Source organism: Pongo pygmaeus, chromosome X (assembly GCF_028885625.2).
Source record: "Pongo pygmaeus isolate AG05252 chromosome X, NHGRI_mPonPyg2-v2.0_pri, whole genome shotgun sequence".
Classification (NCBI taxonomy): Eukaryota; Metazoa; Chordata; class Mammalia; order Primates; family Hominidae; genus Pongo; species Pongo pygmaeus.
This window is the reverse complement of record NC_072396.2, coordinates 155530709-155553186: the sequence shown is the minus strand read 5'-3', so window position 1 is coordinate 155553186 and position 22478 is coordinate 155530709. Positions and strand designations below refer to the sequence as shown.

Below are 22478 nucleotides of genomic sequence, written 5' to 3'. Positions count from 1 at the left end.
TTGTCTATAAATTGATAGTAAAAACTGAAAACTAAAAGCATTCACAATAAAATCTTTATGAAAATATTGTCCACTGCAGAACCAAATTGTGCAATTGAACCTTGATATAGTTTGGACGTTGTCCCCTCTAAATCTCATGTTGGATTCTAATCCCCAGTGTTGGAGGTAGGGCTTGGTGGGAGGTGTTTGGGTCATGGGGGTGGATCTCTCACGGCTGGGTGCTGTCTTCGAGCTAGTGAATTAATTCTTTCGAGAGCTGGTTATTTAACAGTAAGGCACCTCCCGCTGCCTTGCTCCCACTCTAGCCATGTGAGACGTCAGCATCTCCTTTGCTTTCCACCATGATTGTTAGCTTCCTGAGGCCTCCCCAGAAGCCACACAGATCCCAGCACCATGCTTCCTGTTAAACCTGCAGAACTGTGAGCCCAGTAAACCTCTTTTCTTTACAAATTACGCAGTCTCAGGTATTTCTTTATAGCAACGTGAGAACAGCCTAACACAAACCTCATATATGGGAGTTATAACTCCTTGTCAATAGGCCTTTGCCACTAGAACGAGAAACTAACTTGAAAAAGGGTGCAAAGGGGTGAGATGATAATCTGCTTTTAAACTCACATAATTCTTTACTTACTGCCATGAAATCCTCAGTGTTCCTGGTATGGGGGTGGAGGGGAGAAGGTCAATGGAGGCTTACCCAAAAGTCTCTAAGTTGATACCTATTGTGTTTTCTCTGGTTCACCATGTCCCTCTCCTGAAATAAGCCATTTCAGACACATGCACAGAGCTTCATTTTCTTCTTAAATGTGATTCTGATGGAAGCCGCAGAATAGGTTGTAAGCCAGGAGGCCTGGAAGCCAGCTCTTGCTGATGATACAGAGCTTCCTAATGCCTGCATTCTGGGCCTCAGTTTCGACACATAAAATGAGGGGAGTCTATGGGATGACTGCCAGGACCCTACCAGTTCCCAACTCCGAAGGATTCGGGGTATCTAGGCCTCATTAGAAGACTTAAGAAAAGATCTGCCAAACTGAGGCTGAGGGAGGTAAGTCGGCATAGTGGTTAAAAGAACACACTCCAGAGTGAAATCCCAGCTCCAGCACCTACTTACTGGCCACAGGACCTCAGGTGAACCACACACCCACCTTGGAATCTTAGTCTCCTCTTCTCTAAATGGGAGATGTCGAGTGCACCTCCCTTGCAGATTGTTGGCAGGGTTAAATCAATTAAGATAATTGTACCTGGGGTGGATAAGTAACCTTTTTCAGTTGATGAGTCTCAGCTGCCCCAACTTGTGCCACAACTATTTTCACACACCCCACATCCCCTCCCTCAACTCCTAGACATGTCAAGAACCTATGAGAAGGTGCAAAAAAAGTTGATAGTGATCTTAATCTATTTAAGCAAGCAAGCATACTGCATCAAAGTTAATGTTACTGGCCCCTGTCATGCTCTAAATGGCTTTCACTAAATCAAGAAAAAGCAACAAAATTTAAATTTGTGTGAAAGTTTGTGTTGGGAGTAAAACTCCATTCCTCTGTCCTTCAGAGCACTCCCAAGCAGTGAGGTGAGGGCTTCTGTTCACCACTTGCTTTGGGTGGACTTGGGTAAGGCAGCCAGTATACTTTGCCCTTCTAGGATCTGCCTGCCAGAGAGACCCTGAGAGTACAGCCTGGTCTTCCCAGCCTGTGGAGAGTTCACCTACGTGGGCCCTGCCCGGAGAGATTGGCCGCAGTTGTCCAGGGATACCTTTGGGTGCACATGTTTAATTCTAGAATGATGAACGAGGCAGCCCACCTAAATCAGCCCCTCCCAGCCAACTTTTGTCAATGAATAAAGCTGATACTTTGGTCTAAACTGTTTGGCTCCTGTTTTAATTCTTGATAAGATAACAGCTGACATCCCGAAATCCCCAAAATGTGAAAGTATTTCAGAAAGTTTCCAAATGCAGCCAGTACTAGTACTACAAATAATAACAAGCAGTTGCTGAAGGCTTACTATTACACCAGGTACAGTACCAAATGCTTTATGAGTTAGCTCAACCCTCCCAGCCACCCATATGACAAACAAGGGAACTGAGGCAGTGAGAGGCATGGTAACTTGCCCTAGGCCATACAGCCAGCCGCAGCAGAGCAGGGATTCACACCAAAGCTGGCTGGCTTTAGCAAGCATGCTCCTGACCCCAGTACAGCCCCACCTAAATCTGTTTCCCTTTTTGAGGGGGCTGACAAAGACCCTTAAGTCTTAACTCCCAGAATGCCCTACTCTGCCCTGCTTTCTCCTCCCACCACAGCTTGTTTACACGTCTATTTTAACACTTACCACAGGCCAACTTGTACTGTAATTTTCTGTGTCTCTTTGCCTGACTATGAACTCCATGCAGCCCATCCCAGCCCAGCCCCTTGCACATAATAGGTACTCACATCATGTTTCCGGAAGTGGAGTAGTGTTCAGCAATGGCAACACACTCCTCTTGTATTTGTTCTTACACATTATATTTTTGTAGAGTAATAGCGTACAGTAAATGAGCATTTGTGTTCCATCCATATGTCGCCTCATTTAATATATTCAATCTCTGTTTTAATACCCATTATACAGATGAAGACACTGAGACTCAACAAGGTCAAGTAACTTGTTAGGCAGCTAGTTAGTTACGGGGCTGGGATTCAAGGTAAAGTGTTCTGATTCCAGATTTTATCTTTTGGATAAACCACATGAGAAAATTTTAAGTGAAATAAATATCAGTTTTTTATAAATGAGTTGTCTTTGAACTTATGCCCCTAAGAGGCTTCTTCTCAATAAAAGATTGTAATATTGGAGTAAAAACTCCACTATTTTCTGCCTTAGGTATAAAGTTTATAAATATTTTTGCTGTAGCAATCAGATTGCTACAAAATAAGTTTTTTTAAAAAAGATTTTGCTCTGCTAAGAAGTTGGAACTGTCAGTCAGGAGATGGTTCTTGCTCTAGTAAAACTGAGCATGTTTGTTGGAGCCTCAATAACCAGAAGTCTATGCAGGCCAATAAAAATCTAAAATAGTCAATCTTCCCGATACATTTTTTAACAAGGTCATCAAAATACAACCCTGGGGCCAGGTGCAGTGGCTCACACCTTGGCTTCCCAGTACTTTGGGAGGCCAAGGCAGAAGGACTGCTTGAGTCCAGGAGTCCGAGACCAGCCCAGGTAACATAAGGAGACCCCATCTCTACAAAAAATAAAAAATTAGCTGGGTGTGGTGATGCATGCCTGTAGTCCCAGCTACTCAGGAGGCTGAGGCGGGAGGATCACTTGAGCCTAGGAGGTCAAAGCTCTAGTGAGCCTTGATGGTTCCATTCCACTCCAACCTGGGCAACAGAGCAAGACCCTGTCACCAAAAAAAAAAAAAAAATACAACCCTGGTTTTTGGGAAATTAGTCACACCTAAACCTTATCTGATACCTTTGTCAAACCTTGACTGAAACAATCACTCTTAAGGCCCACCATGAAATGTGGCAAATGAGCTGTTCGTTTCTATCCTAGCTGAAGTATGCTGGCCCAATTTCCATTTACAAAAGTAATGAGTATATTTTTAATTGACTAGTAGAAAGATAACTGTTGATATTCTTGTCGTTAACTAAATTTAAGAAACATAATAGTTAACTTCTAACATCTTTTTTAGTATAACTATATTTTTCAGTTGTTATATAGTTATATATATATAACTGAAATATAACTATATATTTCAGTTGTTATATAAATCTAACATAAGAAACACAATAGTTAACTTCTAACATCTTTTTTAGCATAACTATATTTTTCAGTTGTTATAAATACAATGATACAAATTTTTACATGTAATATAGAATCATTCAGCAGTCTAAAAATCTTGACTTTTAAAATTAAACTTTAAATTTTGGGATAATTGTAGAACCACATGCAGTTGTGAGAAATAATACAGATTCCATGTACCAGTGACCCAATTTCCTCAATCGTAGCATATTACAAAACTATAGTACAATATCAGAACCAGGATATTGGCATTGATTACAATCAAGATGCAGAAAAATTTCATCACTACAATGAACTCTACTGTTGACCTTTTATAGCCACATCTTACTCCCCTCCCTGCTTTCCTCTCTTCTTGGCCCCTGGCAATCACTCATCTATCTTTATTTCTATCATTTTGCCATTTGAAGAATGTCATATAAATGAAGTCATACAGTATGTAACCTTTTGGTACTGCCATTTTTTTACTCACGTAATTCCTTTAAGATTCATCCAAGTTGCTTGTGTATATCATTATTTCTTTTTATTGTTGAGTAATATAGTCCATAGCATGGATGTACTACAATTTGTTTAACAATATACCTGATGAAGAACATCTGGGTGGGTTCCAGTTTTCGGTGATTATGAATAAAACTGTTAAAAACATTCATGTACAGGTTTTTATGCAAATATAAGATTTAATTTCTCTTGGACAAATGCCCAGGAGTACAATTGTTTGGTCATATGGCAGGTGCACATTTCGTTTTTAAGAAACTGCCAGACTGTGTTTCCAGAGTGGCTGTACCATTTTACATTCCCATCAGCAATCAGTGAATAATCTGGTTCTCCACATTTGGTGTCACTTTTTAAAAATTTCTAACCATTCCAATAGGATATAGTGATATCTCACTGTGACTTTAATTTATATTCCCCTATTGAGAAATGATGTTGAACGTCTTTTCACGTGCTTGCCTGCCATGTGTATATCTTCTTTGTTGAGATGCCTCATGTTTTTTGCTGATTTTCTAATTGGATGGTTTGATGTTTTTACTGTCGAGTTTCAAATATTCCTTATACATTCTAAATACTAGTCATCTGTCAGATACGAGGTGTGCAAATATTGTCTTCCACTCTGTAGCTTGTCTTTTCATCTTCACAGAGTCTTTCACAGAGCAAAAGATTTTAAATTTTGATCAATTTTTTCCTTTTATGGATTGTGCTTTTGGTGTAAAGTTTAAGAATGATTTACCTAGCCCCAGATCCTTAAGATTTTCTTTTTTCTGTAAAAGTTTTATATTTTTAAGTTTGTGATTCATTTTGAGTTAATTTTTGTATAAGACGTGACACTTAGATCAAGGTTTTGTTTTGTTTTGTTTGTCTATAGATGTCCAATTACTCCAGCAGCATTTGTTGAAAAGCCTATCTTTCAACCATTAAATTGTTTTCATGTCTTGGTGGAAAAAAAAATCGGTTGAGCATATTTCTGTGGGATGACTTCTAGGTTCTCTGCTCTGTTCCACTGATCTATGTGTCTGTACCTCTGCCATAGTCTTGATTACTGTAGCTATACAACATGTCTTGAAGTCATTTAGACTGATTCTTCCCACTTTATTCTTCAAAATTGTTTCAGCTACTTCAGTTCCTTTGCCTTTCCATATAAGTTTTAAATCTATTATCTACAAAAAATCTTTCTGGGATTTTGATAGGAATTGTGCTAAATGTGTATATCAATTAGGGGAGAAGTGACATCTTCCCTATATTGAATCATCCAAATACATGAACAACACTGTGTGTCTCCATTAATTTAGATTTTCTTTGATTTCTTTAATCAATATTTGATAGTTTTCAGCTTATGAGTCCTGTTCACGTCTTATTAGATTTATACTTGCTATGGTTGGAATATATCCCCAAAATTTCATAAGAAAATATTTGCAAATCACATCTCTGGCAAGGTATTAATACCCAGAACATATAAAAAAAACTCCTACATCTCAACAGCAACAACAAAAACCACAAACATCACAAATAACAACTGTTGGCAAGAACATCAAGAAATTAGAACCTTTGTGTACTGTCGGAGGGAATGTAAAATGGTACAGCCACTGTAGGGGTTTGAACATGTCCCCTAAATTTCATGTATTGGAAACTGAATCCCCAAATTCATGTTGACTGAAGGTAGGGCCTTTGGAAAGTAATTGGGATTAGATATGGTCATCAGGGTAGGGCTTCCATGATGGGACTGGTGACTTTATAAGAAGACAGATCTGAGCTAGCAGGTTTGCTCTATCTTGCCATGTGATGTCTCCTGCCATGTCATGATGCAGCAGGAAGGCCCTGACCAGATGCTCACCCCTCAAACTTGGACTTCCCAGCCTCTAGAACTGAAAGTAAAAAATTTATTTTCTTTATAAATTACCCAGTCTGTGGCATTCTGTTACAGCAGTAGAAAATGGACTAAGACAATACCTAAGTATTTCATTGTTATAATACTAATGTAAATGGCACTGTGTTTTTAATTTTGGTCCCCACGTGCTGCTAGTACATAGAAATACAGCTCACTTTTGTATATTAATCTTATATCTATATTGTCTTGTATCCTGTGACCGCGCTAAACTCACTTATTAGATTTAGGAGGTTTTTTTGCTTACTGTGTTCTTTCTTCCTTCCTGGGGTCTCAGGATTCCTCCTTTTATTGCTTCCTTTCTGTTCAGAGAACTTTCTTTAGCCATTCTTTTAGGACAGGTATGCTAGTGACAACCTCTCTTCCAGTTTTCCTTCATCTGAAAATGTCTTGATTTCCTCTTCATTCCTGTAGCATATTTTTACACGGTTGATTTTTTTCTTTGAGCACTTGAAAAATGTTGTGCCACTTCCTTCTGACCTTCATGGTTTCTGAAGAGAAATCCACTGTCATTAGAATTAATTTTCCTTGCAGGTAAAGTGTTATTTCTCTTACTACTTTCAATATTTTTTTCTTTGTTTTCAGTTTTCAGAAATTTGACTATAATGTGTCTTTGTGTGAATTTGAAGGGATTTCTCTCATTTGGGATTCACTCAGCTTCTTGCATCTGTAGGCTTATGTGTTTTGCCAAATTTGGGGAGCTTCCAGCCATTACTTCTTCAGGTGCTTTTTCAGCCCCATCCCCTCTCTCTCCTTTGGGACTTTGATGACATCAGTGTTAGATCTTTTGTTATACTCCCACAATTCCCTGAGGCTCTGTTCATTTATCTCTGTTATTCAAATTGGGTCATTTCTATTGTTCAGTTTTCAAGTTCACAGATTCTTTTTGTCTGTCCTCTCTATTATGTGTTGAACCTATCCTTTGAGTTTATTTCATTTATTGTATTTTCTAGTTTTAAAATTTCCATCTGGTTCTTCTTTGTCTCTTACATTTCTTTGTGGAAACTTCTCTATTTTTTTTTTTTCATTGTTTGTTTCAAGCATATCTGTAATTGCTTATTGAAGCAATTTTATGATGACTTCTTTAAAATCTAACATCTCTATCATCTCAGTTTTGACATCTGTTGATTCTCTTTTTTCATTCAGTTTGAGATCTTCCTCATTCTTAGTATAACAAGTGATTTTTCATTAAAATCTGCACATTTGGGGCATTATGTTTTAAGACTCTGGATCTTATTCAAACCCTCTGTTTAAGCTGGCTTTCTCTGACACTGCTCCAACAGAAGAGGGGCACTACTTCATTACTTCTAGGTAGGGGTAGGAGTCCAGGTTCCGTACTCAGCCTCCACTGACACTGCAGAGTGGAGGGCTCCTCGTTACTGCTGAGCAGGGGTGAGAGTTCTAGCTCCCAGCTAGGCTTCCACAGAAACCTCCCTGGCTGAGAGAAAAAGGGGTGCCTCATTGCTGCCCTTGATATGGCCTCTACTGACACCACAGTAGAAGGGGCAACCTGCCTACCCATAGATGACAGTGAAAGTCATGACTCTTCACTAGGTCTCCCCTGACACCGCCACCACTGCAGGGAGTTGGGATGCCTCATTATAGCCCGGCAAGGGTGGAAACCAGGCTCTCCCAACTGGCTTTGTTGGTGGGGTGGGTGTGGGGTCATAATTTTTTCTGCGGTGTTTGGCTGGAGTAGAGTAGTTAGTGTGTTTTCTTTTTGCTAGGTGCCCCTTTCCTGGTCCTCTGGCTAGACAGAGTAGGCTTTTCTTATCTGCGCCTGTTGGCATTTCTGACTCACTGGTTTCTTCGGCAATGAGTCTGGGACGTACGTGGCTAAAACAAACCCAGGAAACTCACAACCATGTCATTCCTTGGGTCTTGAGGTCCCTAGCTAGTCTGCCTTTTCTACCTTTCAGAGTATTCTTATGTTTATTTTGTAGATAATGTCCAAGGTTTTTAGTTGTACTTAGTATGAAGAATAAGAGAAAATATATTTGCTCCATTTTTTCCAGAAACAGAAGTCTAAATTTTAACATTTTTAAGAAATAATTATTTCCCACAAAAACCATGATAGGATAGCACTCTTCTGCCTATTACAGTGGTTACAAAACTGGAGGCCTATGGTTTTTAAAAAAAATTTAATTGCTGTTAGGTGGGCATTCTGTACTCTCCAGTTCTCTACAGCACTCCTCCATGTCTGCCTAGATTTGTGAATTGTTCCATGAAGGCATCTGAGTTTGCAACCTCTGATTTATAAGTCACAAGGCCAGGCTATAGATTACAGAAGTAGATTTTGAAGGTTCATGCTAAAGCTTCCCTTTTCATAGACTAGGGCCCAATTTAAGAAATGTTAACCAAGACCTAGCTCAAGCATAATGAAGTCTTTCCTATACTCTGCCTTTGACTTCCCTCCAAATTTAATTACTGTACTATCCCATCCAATGATTAAACTTAGTATAAGGCCATCTCCATTTTCTCATTTTTCTTCAGAATGTTTAGAGAAGAGATATAGCTACTGTGTGTGTGTGGGTGAGGGAAGGAGAACAGAGAAGAGCTGATGATAATGATGAAGCAAGAGGAAGGAAGATGATCACATTAAAACTATAGTGTCCTAATTTTCATAAAGCTGGCCCAGATCAAATTCTTTTCAACACAATTGAATAATGTTCTAGCAAGAAAGGCATTTAGAGGTGAATAATCTAATCCAAGCCCCTTTATCCTTCCAGAAAAGGAAACTGAGCCTCAGAGACTATACAAGGTCACAAGCTAACCAATATTGTTTGTACTACTCCATCATGTTCTCTTTTCATAGCCTAGTCCTACTTTCCAAACAATGGAAGCTGTGATCAACGATGTCACTTCTACTAATAGTTCCTAAAAATGTTTCCATTTGTAACTGTATTATTTCATCTAATCTACAGAAGATTACATTCAAATTTTGTTCTTAAAATTTCTGACAAATTCAAGAGAGATTTTTTACCATTTGTTAGCCTAGTAAAAATGAAAGCAATTGAGTTGGTAGTGGAGGGGGGACAAGCAAAACAAATATTTTATTACATTTTGTCTAATAGTCTTAATTAACAGGCCAATCTTCAGGATGACTCGGTATTAAATCAGGCATTTATTAATTTAGCTGCCACACAATTCAGTATAATAGCTATCTACTCTTTCAGCTGGGACAATGCTTGCTGAACTTGCCATTTCACATACCACCTCAACAAGTTTGGCTTGCTGTATCTGCAAACTGCCCATACTAATTTTATATTTATCTTTATATTGATTTAAAATCCATTCCTTTTTAATACTTTGCCTGCTCTAAGCCATAACATCCACTAAATCACAAGCCTGATGTGCTGATTTTTCTAATACACAAGAAAATAATTACATAGCTACTAAAATACGCCCATGGACATACCATCTAAACTCATGTCATGTGATACCAGCGATATTCTTACTGTACTTTAGATGAGCTGACCCTGGGCTGACTGACAATTTATGAGTAAATAATAACATAATTATTCTCCAATATCTGAGTTGCTAATTATTCAGATTCTTAGTAATATACCAGAAATGCAGGGTCCCATCACCAATTTCAACAGATAGAAACGCAGGAAGCCTAGGTTTTCAGATTTTATCATGCATAAGAAATATATGAGACACTTGTTTCCCTCCCTCAGAGACTCTGATTCAGTAAATCTGGGACGGAGCCCGGGAAGCTGCATTTTTACAGGTGCTCCAGAGAATGCTGTCTTGGGAAGACCCAAGGGTCACATTTTCAAAAACAGTGGATGAGGCTGGGTGTGGTGGCTCACACCTGTAATCCCAGCACTTTGGGAGGCCGAGATGGGAGGATCGCTTGAGCCCAGGAGTTCAAGACCAGCCTGGGCAACATAGTAAGACCCCATCTCTATTAAAAAAAAAAAAAGAAGAAGAAGAAGAAAAAAAAAAAGAAAAGCAGTGGATGGGAATGGAGGTGGGACAAAATCTTAAAATCACTCTAGCTTTTCAATAGGATGACTTGAGTTCAAATCCCAAGTCTAACTGTATGACCCTAAGCAAGTCATTTCATCTCTCTAGGCCTCGGTTTCCTCATCCATTAAATGATGATTGTAATAATAGCTACCTCAATGGACTTTTTTAAAGAAGCAAGATCTCTTTATGTTGTCTAGGCTAGAGTGCATTGGCTTTTCACAAGTGTGATCACAGCACACTGCAGCCTTGAACTCCTGGACTCAAGTGACCCTCCCATCTTAGCCTTCCAAGTAGCTGAGACTACAGGCCACCACACCCAGGTTCACTAGGTTGTTTTAAGGCTTAAATGGATGACATGTCAAAAAGCATTACAAAACCACAGAGCCTATATGTGTTAGAGGGTTGATGATGATGATGATGATGACATAGAACCATTCTCGACAGCCTGTTACAACTCAGAAGACAATCAGCATTTCAAATAAGATGCCAAGTGCTCTGCTCCATATAAACATCTGCTCCCATTTAATTACTGATGTTGAGTTTAATCTATAATAAATTAGCCCCCAAATTAAGTGTGTATTTCAAATAAGACATTTACACAACAGATAATTTCAAATATCAACTGATGACTGCAACTTAAATCCTCAAGGAACTTTATCTGGATCTTCAGGGTCAACCCCATGCAATAGCTCCCATGCCAGAGGGGTCCCAAAGGCCCATTTTGGTTACCCTGATTTTAAGAACTACTTTATAGGGAGCATGTACAATTATCCTTGTGGTTTAGAAATATTTTATGTATTTATTATGTAAAAAAAAAACTCTCCTTGAAAGTGTAACAACCCCTGAATCATAAATTTAACACCAACTTTTCAGATTTGGCTACAGGGCAAATATAACAAAGACAATTATAAAACATGCTCCCTTACAATAATTCATCAAAGACTTTAGCTATGATCTGATGTAGGAACTTACAATTTAGTTTCCAAAAGAAAGAAAGCCTTATTTTTTCTGAATACCATCTGTTCAACCATTCCAACATGAGCCAATTCTGCTACACAAAATTTGTAAATAGACTAAGATTGAAAAAACTTAGTTGCTTCATGTTAAAGTACAGATTCAGTCTGATCTATTCATGCAATGTTAGAAAGCTATGCACACAGTCGACATTCAATCTTTTATAGGACACACACAACACTAACAACTATTCAACCTTAATGAAAACATTACAGTTAACTCATAATTGTCCATAAAGAAAATCACCCCGAAGTGTGAGAGCTATTCTCTGCTAAAATGGGTTCTGAAGTCTCTCTACTCAGCAGGCAGTTTCTCAGCTAAGGTGCAGGCAACAGGGCAACTGGAACTGATGCGATCCGCAGCTGCTCAGTGACCAGCCATTCATGCATCAGTGATGCAGCAAATGCTTCTCCCACCTGGAGACAGCGTGTTTGCCCGACCAGGTTTTAAGGTCCAGGAGCCCCAGCTGCTCTTTTATGGGCAAACATGAACACCAGATAGCAGGAAAAATGATTAAGAAATACACTGTCGCTCTTCTAGCTGGGCAGATTATCCAATTTCTGCTAATCCACAGCTATGCCTTCCTTTGGTAGGCATAATCAACAGCATCTGCCAGTTTGGATGAGGCAAGAGACAGCACCATAGCCAAATCTCAATTAGTTGGCCTCCTGAGCCTGTTTCTGCACTTGTTATTACCCTATGAGCTCTAAAGAGGAACTGAAGATAAAGCTCCTAAACAAGGAGTACCTATTAAGAATTAATTAGGATCTTTACTGTAATTCTTGATATTTGTAAGATTTGATGTCTGGCAAGGACCATGATATTGAGAGACTATTAACTAATGGTAGTCTGGGATACCAAATGCATTTTACACACACTTGTGAAAATCAATCATCTCTTACTAGCAGGCAAAAATGACTACTAATAAACAGAAACCTCAATTTAGGCAAACATTACTACTGAAATATAAATGTGATTTCATTTAATGTACCTATTAATAGTTTATTGACATTAAAATGAAGTTAGTCTTTAGCCTTAACAAAGATGGAACAAGCGATTTTTTTGATTTGTTAATTGATTCAATATTTATTGAGCAACTGTTATGCTCCAGGATTGTGCCTGGGAAGCCAGTGGTGAGTAAAACTGCCCTAGTCTCTGCTGACAAGGAGCTTATCACTTAAATTTAGAATAAGCAGGGAATCTAACTTTTAAAACAAACAAAAAGAGATTTTCACTTCAGTAAGGACTGAAAAATGAGGCTGCCCATACAATACTCTTTTGAGATTCTCGAAGGATTTTTATACATTCTAGTATCACATGTTAATGCTGAATACTCACAGATAATACATAAATTAAAAAAAGTATGAAGTTAGGGAAGTATTGTACATCAAGATATTTTCTGAAACTCACAATACTAACAAAGAAGCTATATGCATTTATTATTATAAAACGGAACTTGATTTTTAAAAGAATCATCGTCATCTAAAGACAGCTTCTCCTCTCAATTACAAAACTATGACTACATGTACTGGATACTGGTAAAATTTCTCTTCTACATTTCAGATCTAACAACAGAGAACCTTTCATCCTTATTCTCGAGCAAATGGCCGTGTTGCATCAAACGGCCAACAGCTCACTTGAATTAAAACTGCAAAGCTTCCTGGCTACTTAGCATACTGAAAATGAATTAAACACTCAATGTTGCTTACCTTGTAATCTCTGGATACATTTTCTGATGTCACTGAACCTGAAATCTGACTAGAAATTGTAGCAGCTATAAGCTGTTTACACCATTCAACATGTGATCCTGTGGGACTAAAAAAATAGCATGGATTACAAAACGTTATATCATAGGATCTCAGTGAAAAAATTAGCACTGAATAGGAATATGATAACACTTCTTTTTTTAGATGAACTAACTAGACTCTTTCGTTACGTTTACATTTAATGTAAGAACTGAAATAGCGACTGACAACTAGGAAATAAGATTAGGTTCCAGGTTAATTTTAAATGAATCACCCAATTTTCTCAAAAAAAGTTGAAGATTCTAGGTGTTAGTTAAGCTTACTATTCTCTACCATTTAATGGAATTTTACTCCATTAAAATTATATGGAAGAAATACTTCTTTTTTTTTTTTTTTTTTGAGACGGGGTCTCACTCTGTCACCCAGACTGGAGTGCAGTGGCGCAATCTCAGCTCACTGCAACCTCCCAGGTTCAAGTGATCCTCCCACCTCAGCCTCCTATGTAGCTGGGACTACAGGCACATGCCACCAGGCTCGGCGTGTGTGTGTGTGTGTGTGTGTGTGTGTGCGCGCGCGTGCGTGTAGACAGGGTTTTGCCATGTTTCCCAGGCACATGCCACCAGGCTCGGCGTGTGTGTGTGTGTGTGTGTGTGTGCGCGCACACGCGCGTGTAGACGGGGTTTTGCCATGTTTCCCAGGCACATGCCACCGGGCTCGGCGTGTGTGTGTGTGTGTGTGTGTGTGTGTGTGCGCGTGTGTGTGTGCGCGCGCGCGCGTGTAGACAGGGTTTTGCCATGTTTCCCAGGCACATGCCACCGGGCTCGGCGTGTGTGTGTGTGTGTGTGTGTGTGTGTGTGTGTGTGTGTGTGTGTGTGTGTGTGCGCGCGCGCGTGCGTGTAGACAGGGTTTTGCCATGTTTCCCAGGCACATGCCACCGGGCTCGGCGTGTGTGTGTGTGTGTGTGTGTGTGTGTGTGTGTGTGTGTCTGCACGCGCGCACGCGCGTGTAGATGGGGTTTTGCCATGTTTCCCAGGCTAGTCTCGAATTCCTGGGCTCAAGTGATCCACCCACCTTAGCCTCCCAAAGTGCTAGGATTACAGGCATGAGCCACCACACCCAGCCAGGAGAAATATGTGAAATATTTATCTTACAGCATAGGCTTCTCAAACGTTCAATCAATTTCATGTTGGTAGTTTTAAATCTAGAAAATAGTGTACTTTTGAGTGAAGCAAAGTGACTCAGAAAAGTAAAGCTGGTCATGAGATTTATAAATTACAGCCTAGAAAAATGATGTTCTCTGTGTAGTACTAACAATACCTTACACTTCTATAAGTGCTCTGACAACTTACACATGGTTTTTATTTATTATTATTATTATTTTTTTGAGACAGAGTCTTGTTCTGTCACCCAGGCTGGAGTGCAGTGGCGCAATCTCGGCTCACTGCAACCTTTGCCCTTCTGGGTTCAAGCAATTCTCCTGCCTCAGCCTCCCTAGTAGCTAGGATTATTTAGGCGTGTGCCACCATGCCTGGCTAATTTTTGTATTTTTAGTAGAGACGGGTTTTCACCATGTTGGCCAGGCTGGTCTCAAACTCCTGACCTCAGGTGATCCGCCCGCCTTGGCCTCCCAAAGTGCTGGGATTACAGGCACCAATGGTTTTTATTATATCAGAGCCTCACAACCATGGTGTGATGAGAAGGCAGAACAGGGACTAGCCAACTTGTCTTTGAGGAGAGAAAATCGAGGCACAGAGGTGACATGCCCTGTGAGAAAGTGGCTGTCCTCAACAGGACATGGAACAACCAATAGCGACTGACTCACTGCACTGAAACCAGCAGCACAGATGCGAGCCAACCGCGTTATATGAAAACACAGCAATGCAAAGAAAATGTCATCTTTCACTCCCACAGAGCTCTGAGGCATCAAAGCATTTTCACACATGTAGCCTTGCCCAGCCTCACAGTGACCCATTTTACAGATGAAAAAATTAAGGTCCAGTTTTGCCCAAGGTCACACGACTGGCAAGTGGTCGGGCTGTACTCACCTGACCTAAAAGACCACGTAAGCCAACTAGCGCAGTGAGAGATTTAACAATTGCCCCCAGAGGCCAGGTTCCTCTCACAATTTGGCAAAACACTAGGAAATCAAACTAGAGGGCTAAAAACACTGACAAAAGTTTACCTTGCAGGTAGCTTTCACTGTAAAGAATGTTTCAGGCCTTTAAAAAAAAAAATCATATCACTCATTAAACCCACACTCACGTATCTGAAGGACAGAAACACCTGGAATCCCCAGGCAATATGGAAAATGACCCAAATAGTAAAAGAAAGAAAACTGAAGTTCTATGCTAGTGATCCAAATTGCAGTCTCTGATCAAAACAGACCAGAGGTTATCTGTATGGTTGAAAATACCGAATGAGCAGAAACTCCTATCACATGCCAGGAATCTATATACCACAATTTCCACCTGAGGGGGAGAAGGAGGGAAAAGGGAGAAATTTGTTTCCTTTTTAAAGGTTAAGTCACTTTCATTCCCGCGTATATCATACTTTTCTTGTCATAATGCCTTTTTCTGTCAGCACCCACCAGTTGCAAATACAGGAAGAAACTGCAGAAACCCAACTGTTGAGCAAGAGTGTGACCTGTTATTACTACCTGCCTGCCCAGCATGCCTTCCCCCTTCTTCTGATAAAGAACCTCCCCTTTACTTTGGGAACTGCCCTTCCCCACAACACAGGCTTCTGTGGGGGAAAGCGGAGAAGAAGGTTGACCCCTTCCTCCACCTGCTCCCACTTGTAGGTGAGCTACCTAGGACCAGCCAATCCCAGACTTTCCTCTTGGATCCTGCAATACATGGATCTGTATCCAGAGCTGCTGGAAGCCACTCCCCACCCCACCCCACCCCTACCATCTTAAGGAACTCACAGTGATTAAAAAGTAAGGGAAAAAAAAAAAAGAGAGAGGGAGAGAGAGATGGGGAGTCCCGACAACACTGTTTGCAATCCCGGCCTCAACTGTGCCTGTGGCCATCTCTCCTCCTGTCTGGAGCAGTTCTGTGAGCCAGGGCATCTCATTTGCCTTAAGCTAGATTGAACTGTGGTTTCTGTCACCTGCAACCAGAAGCATCTTGGCCAATGTAGTTACACACAGTGAAACATAGTGGGTTAGCAGACAGGAGGCCTGGACATGAGTCCTGCTTCTGTCACCAGCTAACTCCATGATCTTTGGCAAGACACATCCTCTTACAGGACCACAGCTTCCTCATTATTAATTACAGTATTCAGAAGAGAAGTGAAGGCCCTATAGTCCCAGGGACATGGCCAAGTCCCACCTATAGAGCCAGGTTCCATTCTAGAGGTCACTCTTCAAAGAAAAGTGTGAATCTGAGCTTGTTGAGCTGACAGAACTGAGAAAGGAGGCCATGATTCCTTCCCCATCCCTTCTCTGTAGTCTGTGCAATTGCCCTCTATACTTCTGGTGTCAATAACTACTTACAGGCTGGAGGCTTCCAGCTCTGTTTCTCCAACCTGGACTCTCTTGATCTCAATGCTGATGTTCCTACAAGACATGTCCACTACTCTGGCCCAGAGACCCTGCCAATTCAACCTGTCTAAACCAGCAATCAGCCGCTCAGCCCCGCAACCTACTCCGCTCCTGTGTTTCCTAACTCAGGGTGCAGCACAGCCAGTTATCCGGCCCCCACACCCTAGAAAGCTGAGGTTTGCCTTGGAGTCCACCCAGCACTCCCCCCTCACATCTGAATGCTCACCACGTCGGGTCACTCTTACCTGGTAAGTATCTTGAAAATCCACCCAGCCCTATTCCTAGCCCAGTTCCCTTTTCCAGACCCCCATCATCCTTCTGTGAACTGCACCTGCCTCATGAATTTAAGCCTCATCTGTAAGTCCATGACTCCCCAGTTTAAATCTCCAGCCCAGACAACCCTGAACTCCAGGCTCAGATAGACCAACTGTATCTTTGACATCTATTGTGGGACATATAATTGGCATCTCAAAATTGATATGTCCAGAGCGAAGAGCCTGCTATTTTCTAACCCTGCTCCACCTTAGAAAGACTTCTCCATCTCAGCAACACAATTTTCCCACAAGCTAAAATTTTGGAATTCTCCCAGATTCTTCTCTCATACCAAACAACCAATCTTCAGCAAACCCCATTGGCTCTACCCTGCAGGTCTTCAAATTACATCTAGAATCTGACCACTTCTCCCCTCCTCTGCTCCACTCTGGCCTGAGCCACCATCTCACTTGGCTTACTACAATAGCCTCCTACTGCCAGTCTCTGCTTCAACTCCTTCGCCTTTCACTCTATTGTCCACATAGCACCATGGAGAGCCTACTGAAATCTACAACAGATGATGTCACTCCTCTGCACAAAGTCCCCAGTGGCTCCCCATGGCGTCTGAGGCTCTCCACCATCTGGCTCTGAGACTTCTCTAACGTCATCCCTTGTCTCTCCCTAGCTCCCTCCCTGCTAGTGACACCTAGTCTCCTCGCTGATCTAGGAACACTTGGCTCACATTCACCTCAGGGGCTTTGCACAGGCCTCTGACTAGAATACTATCACCCCCAGGTATCTGTATGGCTGGATCCCTCGCCTCTTTGGGGGCATTACTCAAATGTCACCTTTCTCAGGCTTTCCCTGATCATCAAAATCTCTGAAGGAAACCAGAAGATGAGGCATATTTGGGGGTGACACATTCTGGTCTCCTTTGGCTTCTTAAATGATTCTGATGCATGCCCATCCTGAGTACTTCTGTGTTCGCCTCTACCACCTATCTCATTTATCACATTCGATTTCCACTGCTGGTTGGTTTGTATTCTCCACTAGATGGTAAGCCTAGCAAAATGGTAAGGCAGCAAAAGCCCTGTTGTGCTATTCTCTGAATCGCCCAGACCTCGTGTGTGGTTGAATATTTGCAGATGAGTGAAGTCCTCATCATTTCAAGTGCTGTCTTAGCTGTGACTGGTTTTCAGTGACACTAACCACTTGGGTGATTAATTTATTAAAATATACTGTAATTACACTGAGGTAGAAACAAAAGTGAAGGGAATGTTTCTTGTTTCTGTGCTTTTGGAAACTCCCAAAAGTTTGGCACAATGGTATGACCAAGACAGGCAGGAATGGACACGTAAAACTGACTGAGCTACATTCCAACAATGCATGCTGCCTGAGTGCACTCTGGTGTCAGAGAAATGGCCAAGTTGTGGGAAAACTGGATGTTCCGGGTTACAGGATAGGCCACCTCTTGTCGTCGGAGGATGGGGTGGCCCCTCCCAGTTCGACACGGTCACTTTATGTTTCTAACTGATTTCTCTTAGTTCTGCAGCTGCCTCAGAAGCAGTAGGCTTGCTTGTGTGTTCATGAAAATAATAAACTGGTTCCCTCAAAGTGTGAAGAACTGAAAGTAAATGGTTCTGTTTTCTTGCCTCCTGAGCAGTTTGGACGTTTTCCATCTCAGATTTTTGCCTCGATCTGCACCAGCTCCCACGCCCGCGGGGTCCCGTCTCCCCGTCCTCACTCCCAACCCCCCATCAAAGACCCTAAGCAGCCACAGCAGAACTGGGGTCTTAAAACCACACGAGGCAAGGTGATGCTAAAAGAGGAGAGCCCGGGTGGGATCTCCCTCCCAAGAGGATTGGTGGCCTGGGCAGGGACAGCCAAGCGGTCGCCAAGGGCAGCAGGTGGCGGCGCGGGAAGTGGTTTGACAGCTGCGAAGCCCCTCCCGGGGTTCCAGGAGCTGGGGCTCTCGGGGCGGAAGTGAGCCAGGTGCGCGGCCCGCAGCAGGTCCGAGGGCAGCAGCCCCCGGATGGGGCGCTGAGGTTTCCGGGGGTGGGGGGAAGGAGGGGCCAGAGGGGATGAAGAGGGGCCGCCCACCCCGCCACGGCCAGGCCGTGCCCTGCGCGGCGCGCAGGGAGGGGGCGGACGGGCCTCGCGCGGGGCCCTCGGGAGTCGGGGCGCGGGAGGCCGGGGCAGCCCGGGCCCCGCTTACCTGTCCAGGGTCTCCACGCTGGGCTGCCGGGAGCCGGCGGTGGCGCCCCCCGCGGCCCGAGGAGGCCTCCTGCCGCCCGCCGGCCCCGGGTTCGGGCCCCCGCCGCCCTCGCAGCCCGCCGCCGCCACTGCCGCCGCCGCCGCCGGCCTGTCCATGGCGCGCCGAGTCCTGCCGCCTTGGGGAAGCCGCCGTCGGGACGGGAGCGGCGGCCGGGAAGGTTTCGCCGCTCGCCTCCTGCCGCCCGCTCTACCGCCCGCCCGCCTCAGGCGGCCGCCGCCATTAGCTGTCACCTGGCGGCCCCGCGTTACCCACAAGGCCGCGCGCGCGGGGGTCGGGGGGCGGGAGCGGGGGCGGGGAGGGCGGCGCGCGGGGCCGGCGCCGGGAACCCCCACCTCGCCCAGCCCCACCTGGGCGCTCGCCCACGGAGACTTGGAGCGGGGATCTGGGACCTCCGGCTCCAGCGACCTGGGTGCGTACAGAGGCACTGGGGTTCGGAATCCCCAAACGGATTATGCGTAGCGTGCTTCACTCTATAGTCACACCGGGTTGACTGCAGAGACGTGGGGTGTAAAAAGAAGTTTGAAGACATTTAAGCATCAAAAATTATTTCCCCCGTCAGTTGTCCTTCCCGGAAAAGGTATAGGACAGCTCAAGCTCCCTCGGTCTTGACATCTTGAAGCAGGAGCAATTCCGTGCATTTTAGCAATTCCTCCCCACCCCATTCTTCCCTCCACTCTCCCCCTCCATACGCACCCCCCCGCCCCGCCACAAACCCACCCCCTTGCCATCTGTAGGGCAACCAAGTGTTCTGATGCCGCCCTCGGAGCTTCCGCCCATGGTTTATGTTAAGAGTAACATTTAACTTCTGTTGATTAAAAAATCACTGCTATGAAAATCAAGCCAATATCTTGGTGAGGCATTTAGGACATTTGCTTTCTGGGCTAGATTTATTTCCTTGCTCATTTTGTTTGGGTTCGAATATCCAACAGCTCATCCCCTCTCACCTCACCCCTGATTAAGTTGGGAGTGGGTGTGTGGCTCATGATTAAGCCTCTTTGCCTGTGATTGCTCTGGGTGTAGACAGGAGTCCTACGACCCAGGTCTGGCAAAGAAGATATAAAGGGAACAATTTGCTCACTGTTAAAAGGCAGACCTGCAGACAGGGAGTTACTCATGCCCATCCCAGACCCATCCTGCCCCACCAGCTTAATAACTTCAAACTGAACTTTGAGGATATGATGTCTGAAGCCCCGACAGCCATCTTACACACAAGAGGAGGTGAGCCTGGGGTAAGAAGATGACAGAGTGAGGAGGGCTAGGAGGAAGGAAAGGAAGATCCGCAGACAATAATAGCTCCTATTTCACACTGGAGAATCACCAACTGCAGGTTGCTGGCTTTCTAAAATTATTAAATCAAATGGTTAACCCACTGTTATGGACTGAATGTTTTCATCCCCCTGAAGTCCATACAACATATGGCTTCAACAAAGCCCTAATTCCCTGTGTGATGGTATTTGGAGATGGGGTCTTTGAGAGGCAATTAGGTCATGAGGGCCAAGCTCTAGTCTGATGGAACTGGTGCTTTTTAAGAAGGGTCACCAGAGAGCTTGATCTCATGCACCCACATGCACACACTGAGAAAAGGCCGTGTGAGTACACAGCAAGAAGGTGGCCATCTGCAAGCCAGGAACAGAGCCCTTACTAGGTCCCTGCTGGACACTTACTTAATCTTGGACTTTCCAGCCTCCAGAGTTGTGAGAAAATAAATTTCTGTTGTTTAAGCCACCCAGTCTATGGTATTTTGTTTTGGCAGCCTAAGCACACTAAGACACACACTTTTAGTTGGGTATTTTGTTACAAGTAGCTGCAAGCATCTTAGCTGTGCTGAGAATTGTCAGAAAGAAAACAGTGCAACTTTAAGCATATTTTAAGTACCATATTCTTCAAGAAACATTAGGCCAAAGAGGAATTCACTGTGACACTGTCATACTTCCAATTCAGTTAAGTACACTTAGGATTTAGTGGACAGAGATGAATCTGACATATCCCTGCCTAAGATGTTCACAATCCAGTGAAGGGGACAGACAAATTAACAATGACATTACAAGTTGGTAAGTGCTATAATGGGGACAATTGCACAGGATGTGGAACACCTACCCCAATCCATAGGAGAAGAGGAGGTCAGGAAAACTTCCCCAAAAAGATGACATAAAACTGAATCTTTAAAGATGAGTAAATCCTTGATGAGGCAAAGGAGTCAAGTTATTCCAGGCAGAAGGCACAGTTACGGGCAAAGGTGTGGATTAGTAGGTATATTAATCTGTTTTGCTTTGCTGTAAAGGAATACCAGAGACCTGGTAATTTATAAAGAAAAGAAGTTGATTTTGGCTCACAGTTCTGCAGACCGTACAAGAAGCATTGTGCTGGCATCTGCTTCTGGTAAGGGCCTCAGCAAGCTTACAATCATGGTGGAAGGCGAAGAGGAAACAGGCATGTCAAATGGTGAGAGAAGGAGCAAGTGAAAGGTGAGGGAGGCACCAGACTCTTTTAAACGACCAGCTCTTGCATGAACTCATAGAACGAGGATTCACTCATTACCACGGGGAGGGCACAAAGCCTTTCCTGAGGGGTCCACCTTCAGGATGTTCACAATCCAGTTCGCAACCCAGACACCTCTTACTCAGCCCCAACTCCAACATTAGGGCTCACATTTCAACATGAGATTTGGACGGCACAAACATCCAAACTCTATCTGTAGGTTAAATAGCTTATTATGTGCAAGAGAATGCCAAGAAATTGAGTGTTACTGGAGCATAAAGTCAGACAAGGTAAGTGAGGATCTGGACTGGTGGTAGGCCAAGAAGTTTGGCCTTTGTTCTGCAGCTCACCAGATCTCAAATGTTAGTGTGCAAGAATCAGCCCGAGTCTGCATTTTCAGCAAATGCTCCCATGATTCTGACGCAGGGCTCGCTGCACTTGGAGAAATACTATTGTATAGTCCCCCATCTACGTCCATTAGACTGCTGCAATAATATCCCCCATCCCACACACTCTTTTGCAAGGTGACCTTACCACTCATACATCAAGAGGTGGATTCTGTTTACCTTCTCCTTGAATGTGGACTCGCCCTGTAACCCCTTTGACCAATACAATGTAGCAGAGGTGATGCTGTATAATTTCCAAGGCTAACCCTTAAGGGATTTGCAACTTCCAGTTTGGTTTCTGTGCATACTCCTTCTTGGAAGTCAGCTGCCATACTCTGAGGAAGCCCAAGCAGCCACAGGGAGAGGCCCATATGGAAGAGAACCAAAGCTCTCAGCCAACAGCCCTAGCTGAGTTCCCCAGGCAGCACGGCCAGAAGCCAGCACTAACTGCCAGCTATGTGAGTGAGGCCATTTCAAGCCTTTCAGTCATTCTGGTGGCCTAGCCAACACCACATGAAGCTGGTGAATCATACAATTGACTCACAGATTTTTGAAAACTAATAAATTATGGTTTTAAGCCACTAGGTTTTGGGGTGATTTTTTGTGCAGCAATAGAGCACCCAAGCATTGCTCTTGATGAATGATCCAGAGAAGTAATCCCCTACCT

The 22478-nt window shown here is 43.3% G+C and overlaps 1 protein-coding gene across 6 annotated transcripts in view; it reads right to left on the bottom strand.

The window, feature by feature from the left end:
* MTMR1 (myotubularin related protein 1) overlaps positions 1–19185 on the bottom strand; it is a 73912-nt gene extending 54727 nt beyond the window's left edge. For 5 of the 6 annotated variants that reach the window (XM_054471671.2, XM_054471669.2, XM_054471672.2 and 2 more), the window contains exons 1-2: positions 18888–19185; positions 12841–12946 (exon numbers count right to left, since the gene is read on the bottom strand). In XM_054471671.2, the coding sequence (XP_054327646.1) occupies positions 12841–12946; positions 18888–19042 (261 nt within the window). In that variant the 5' untranslated portion in view covers positions 19043–19185. The remainder of the gene's footprint in view (positions 1–12840; positions 12947–18887) is intronic. The other variant, XM_063660391.1, reaches the window with a different exon arrangement.
* Between the last annotated feature and the right edge of the window lie 3293 nt (positions 19186–22478).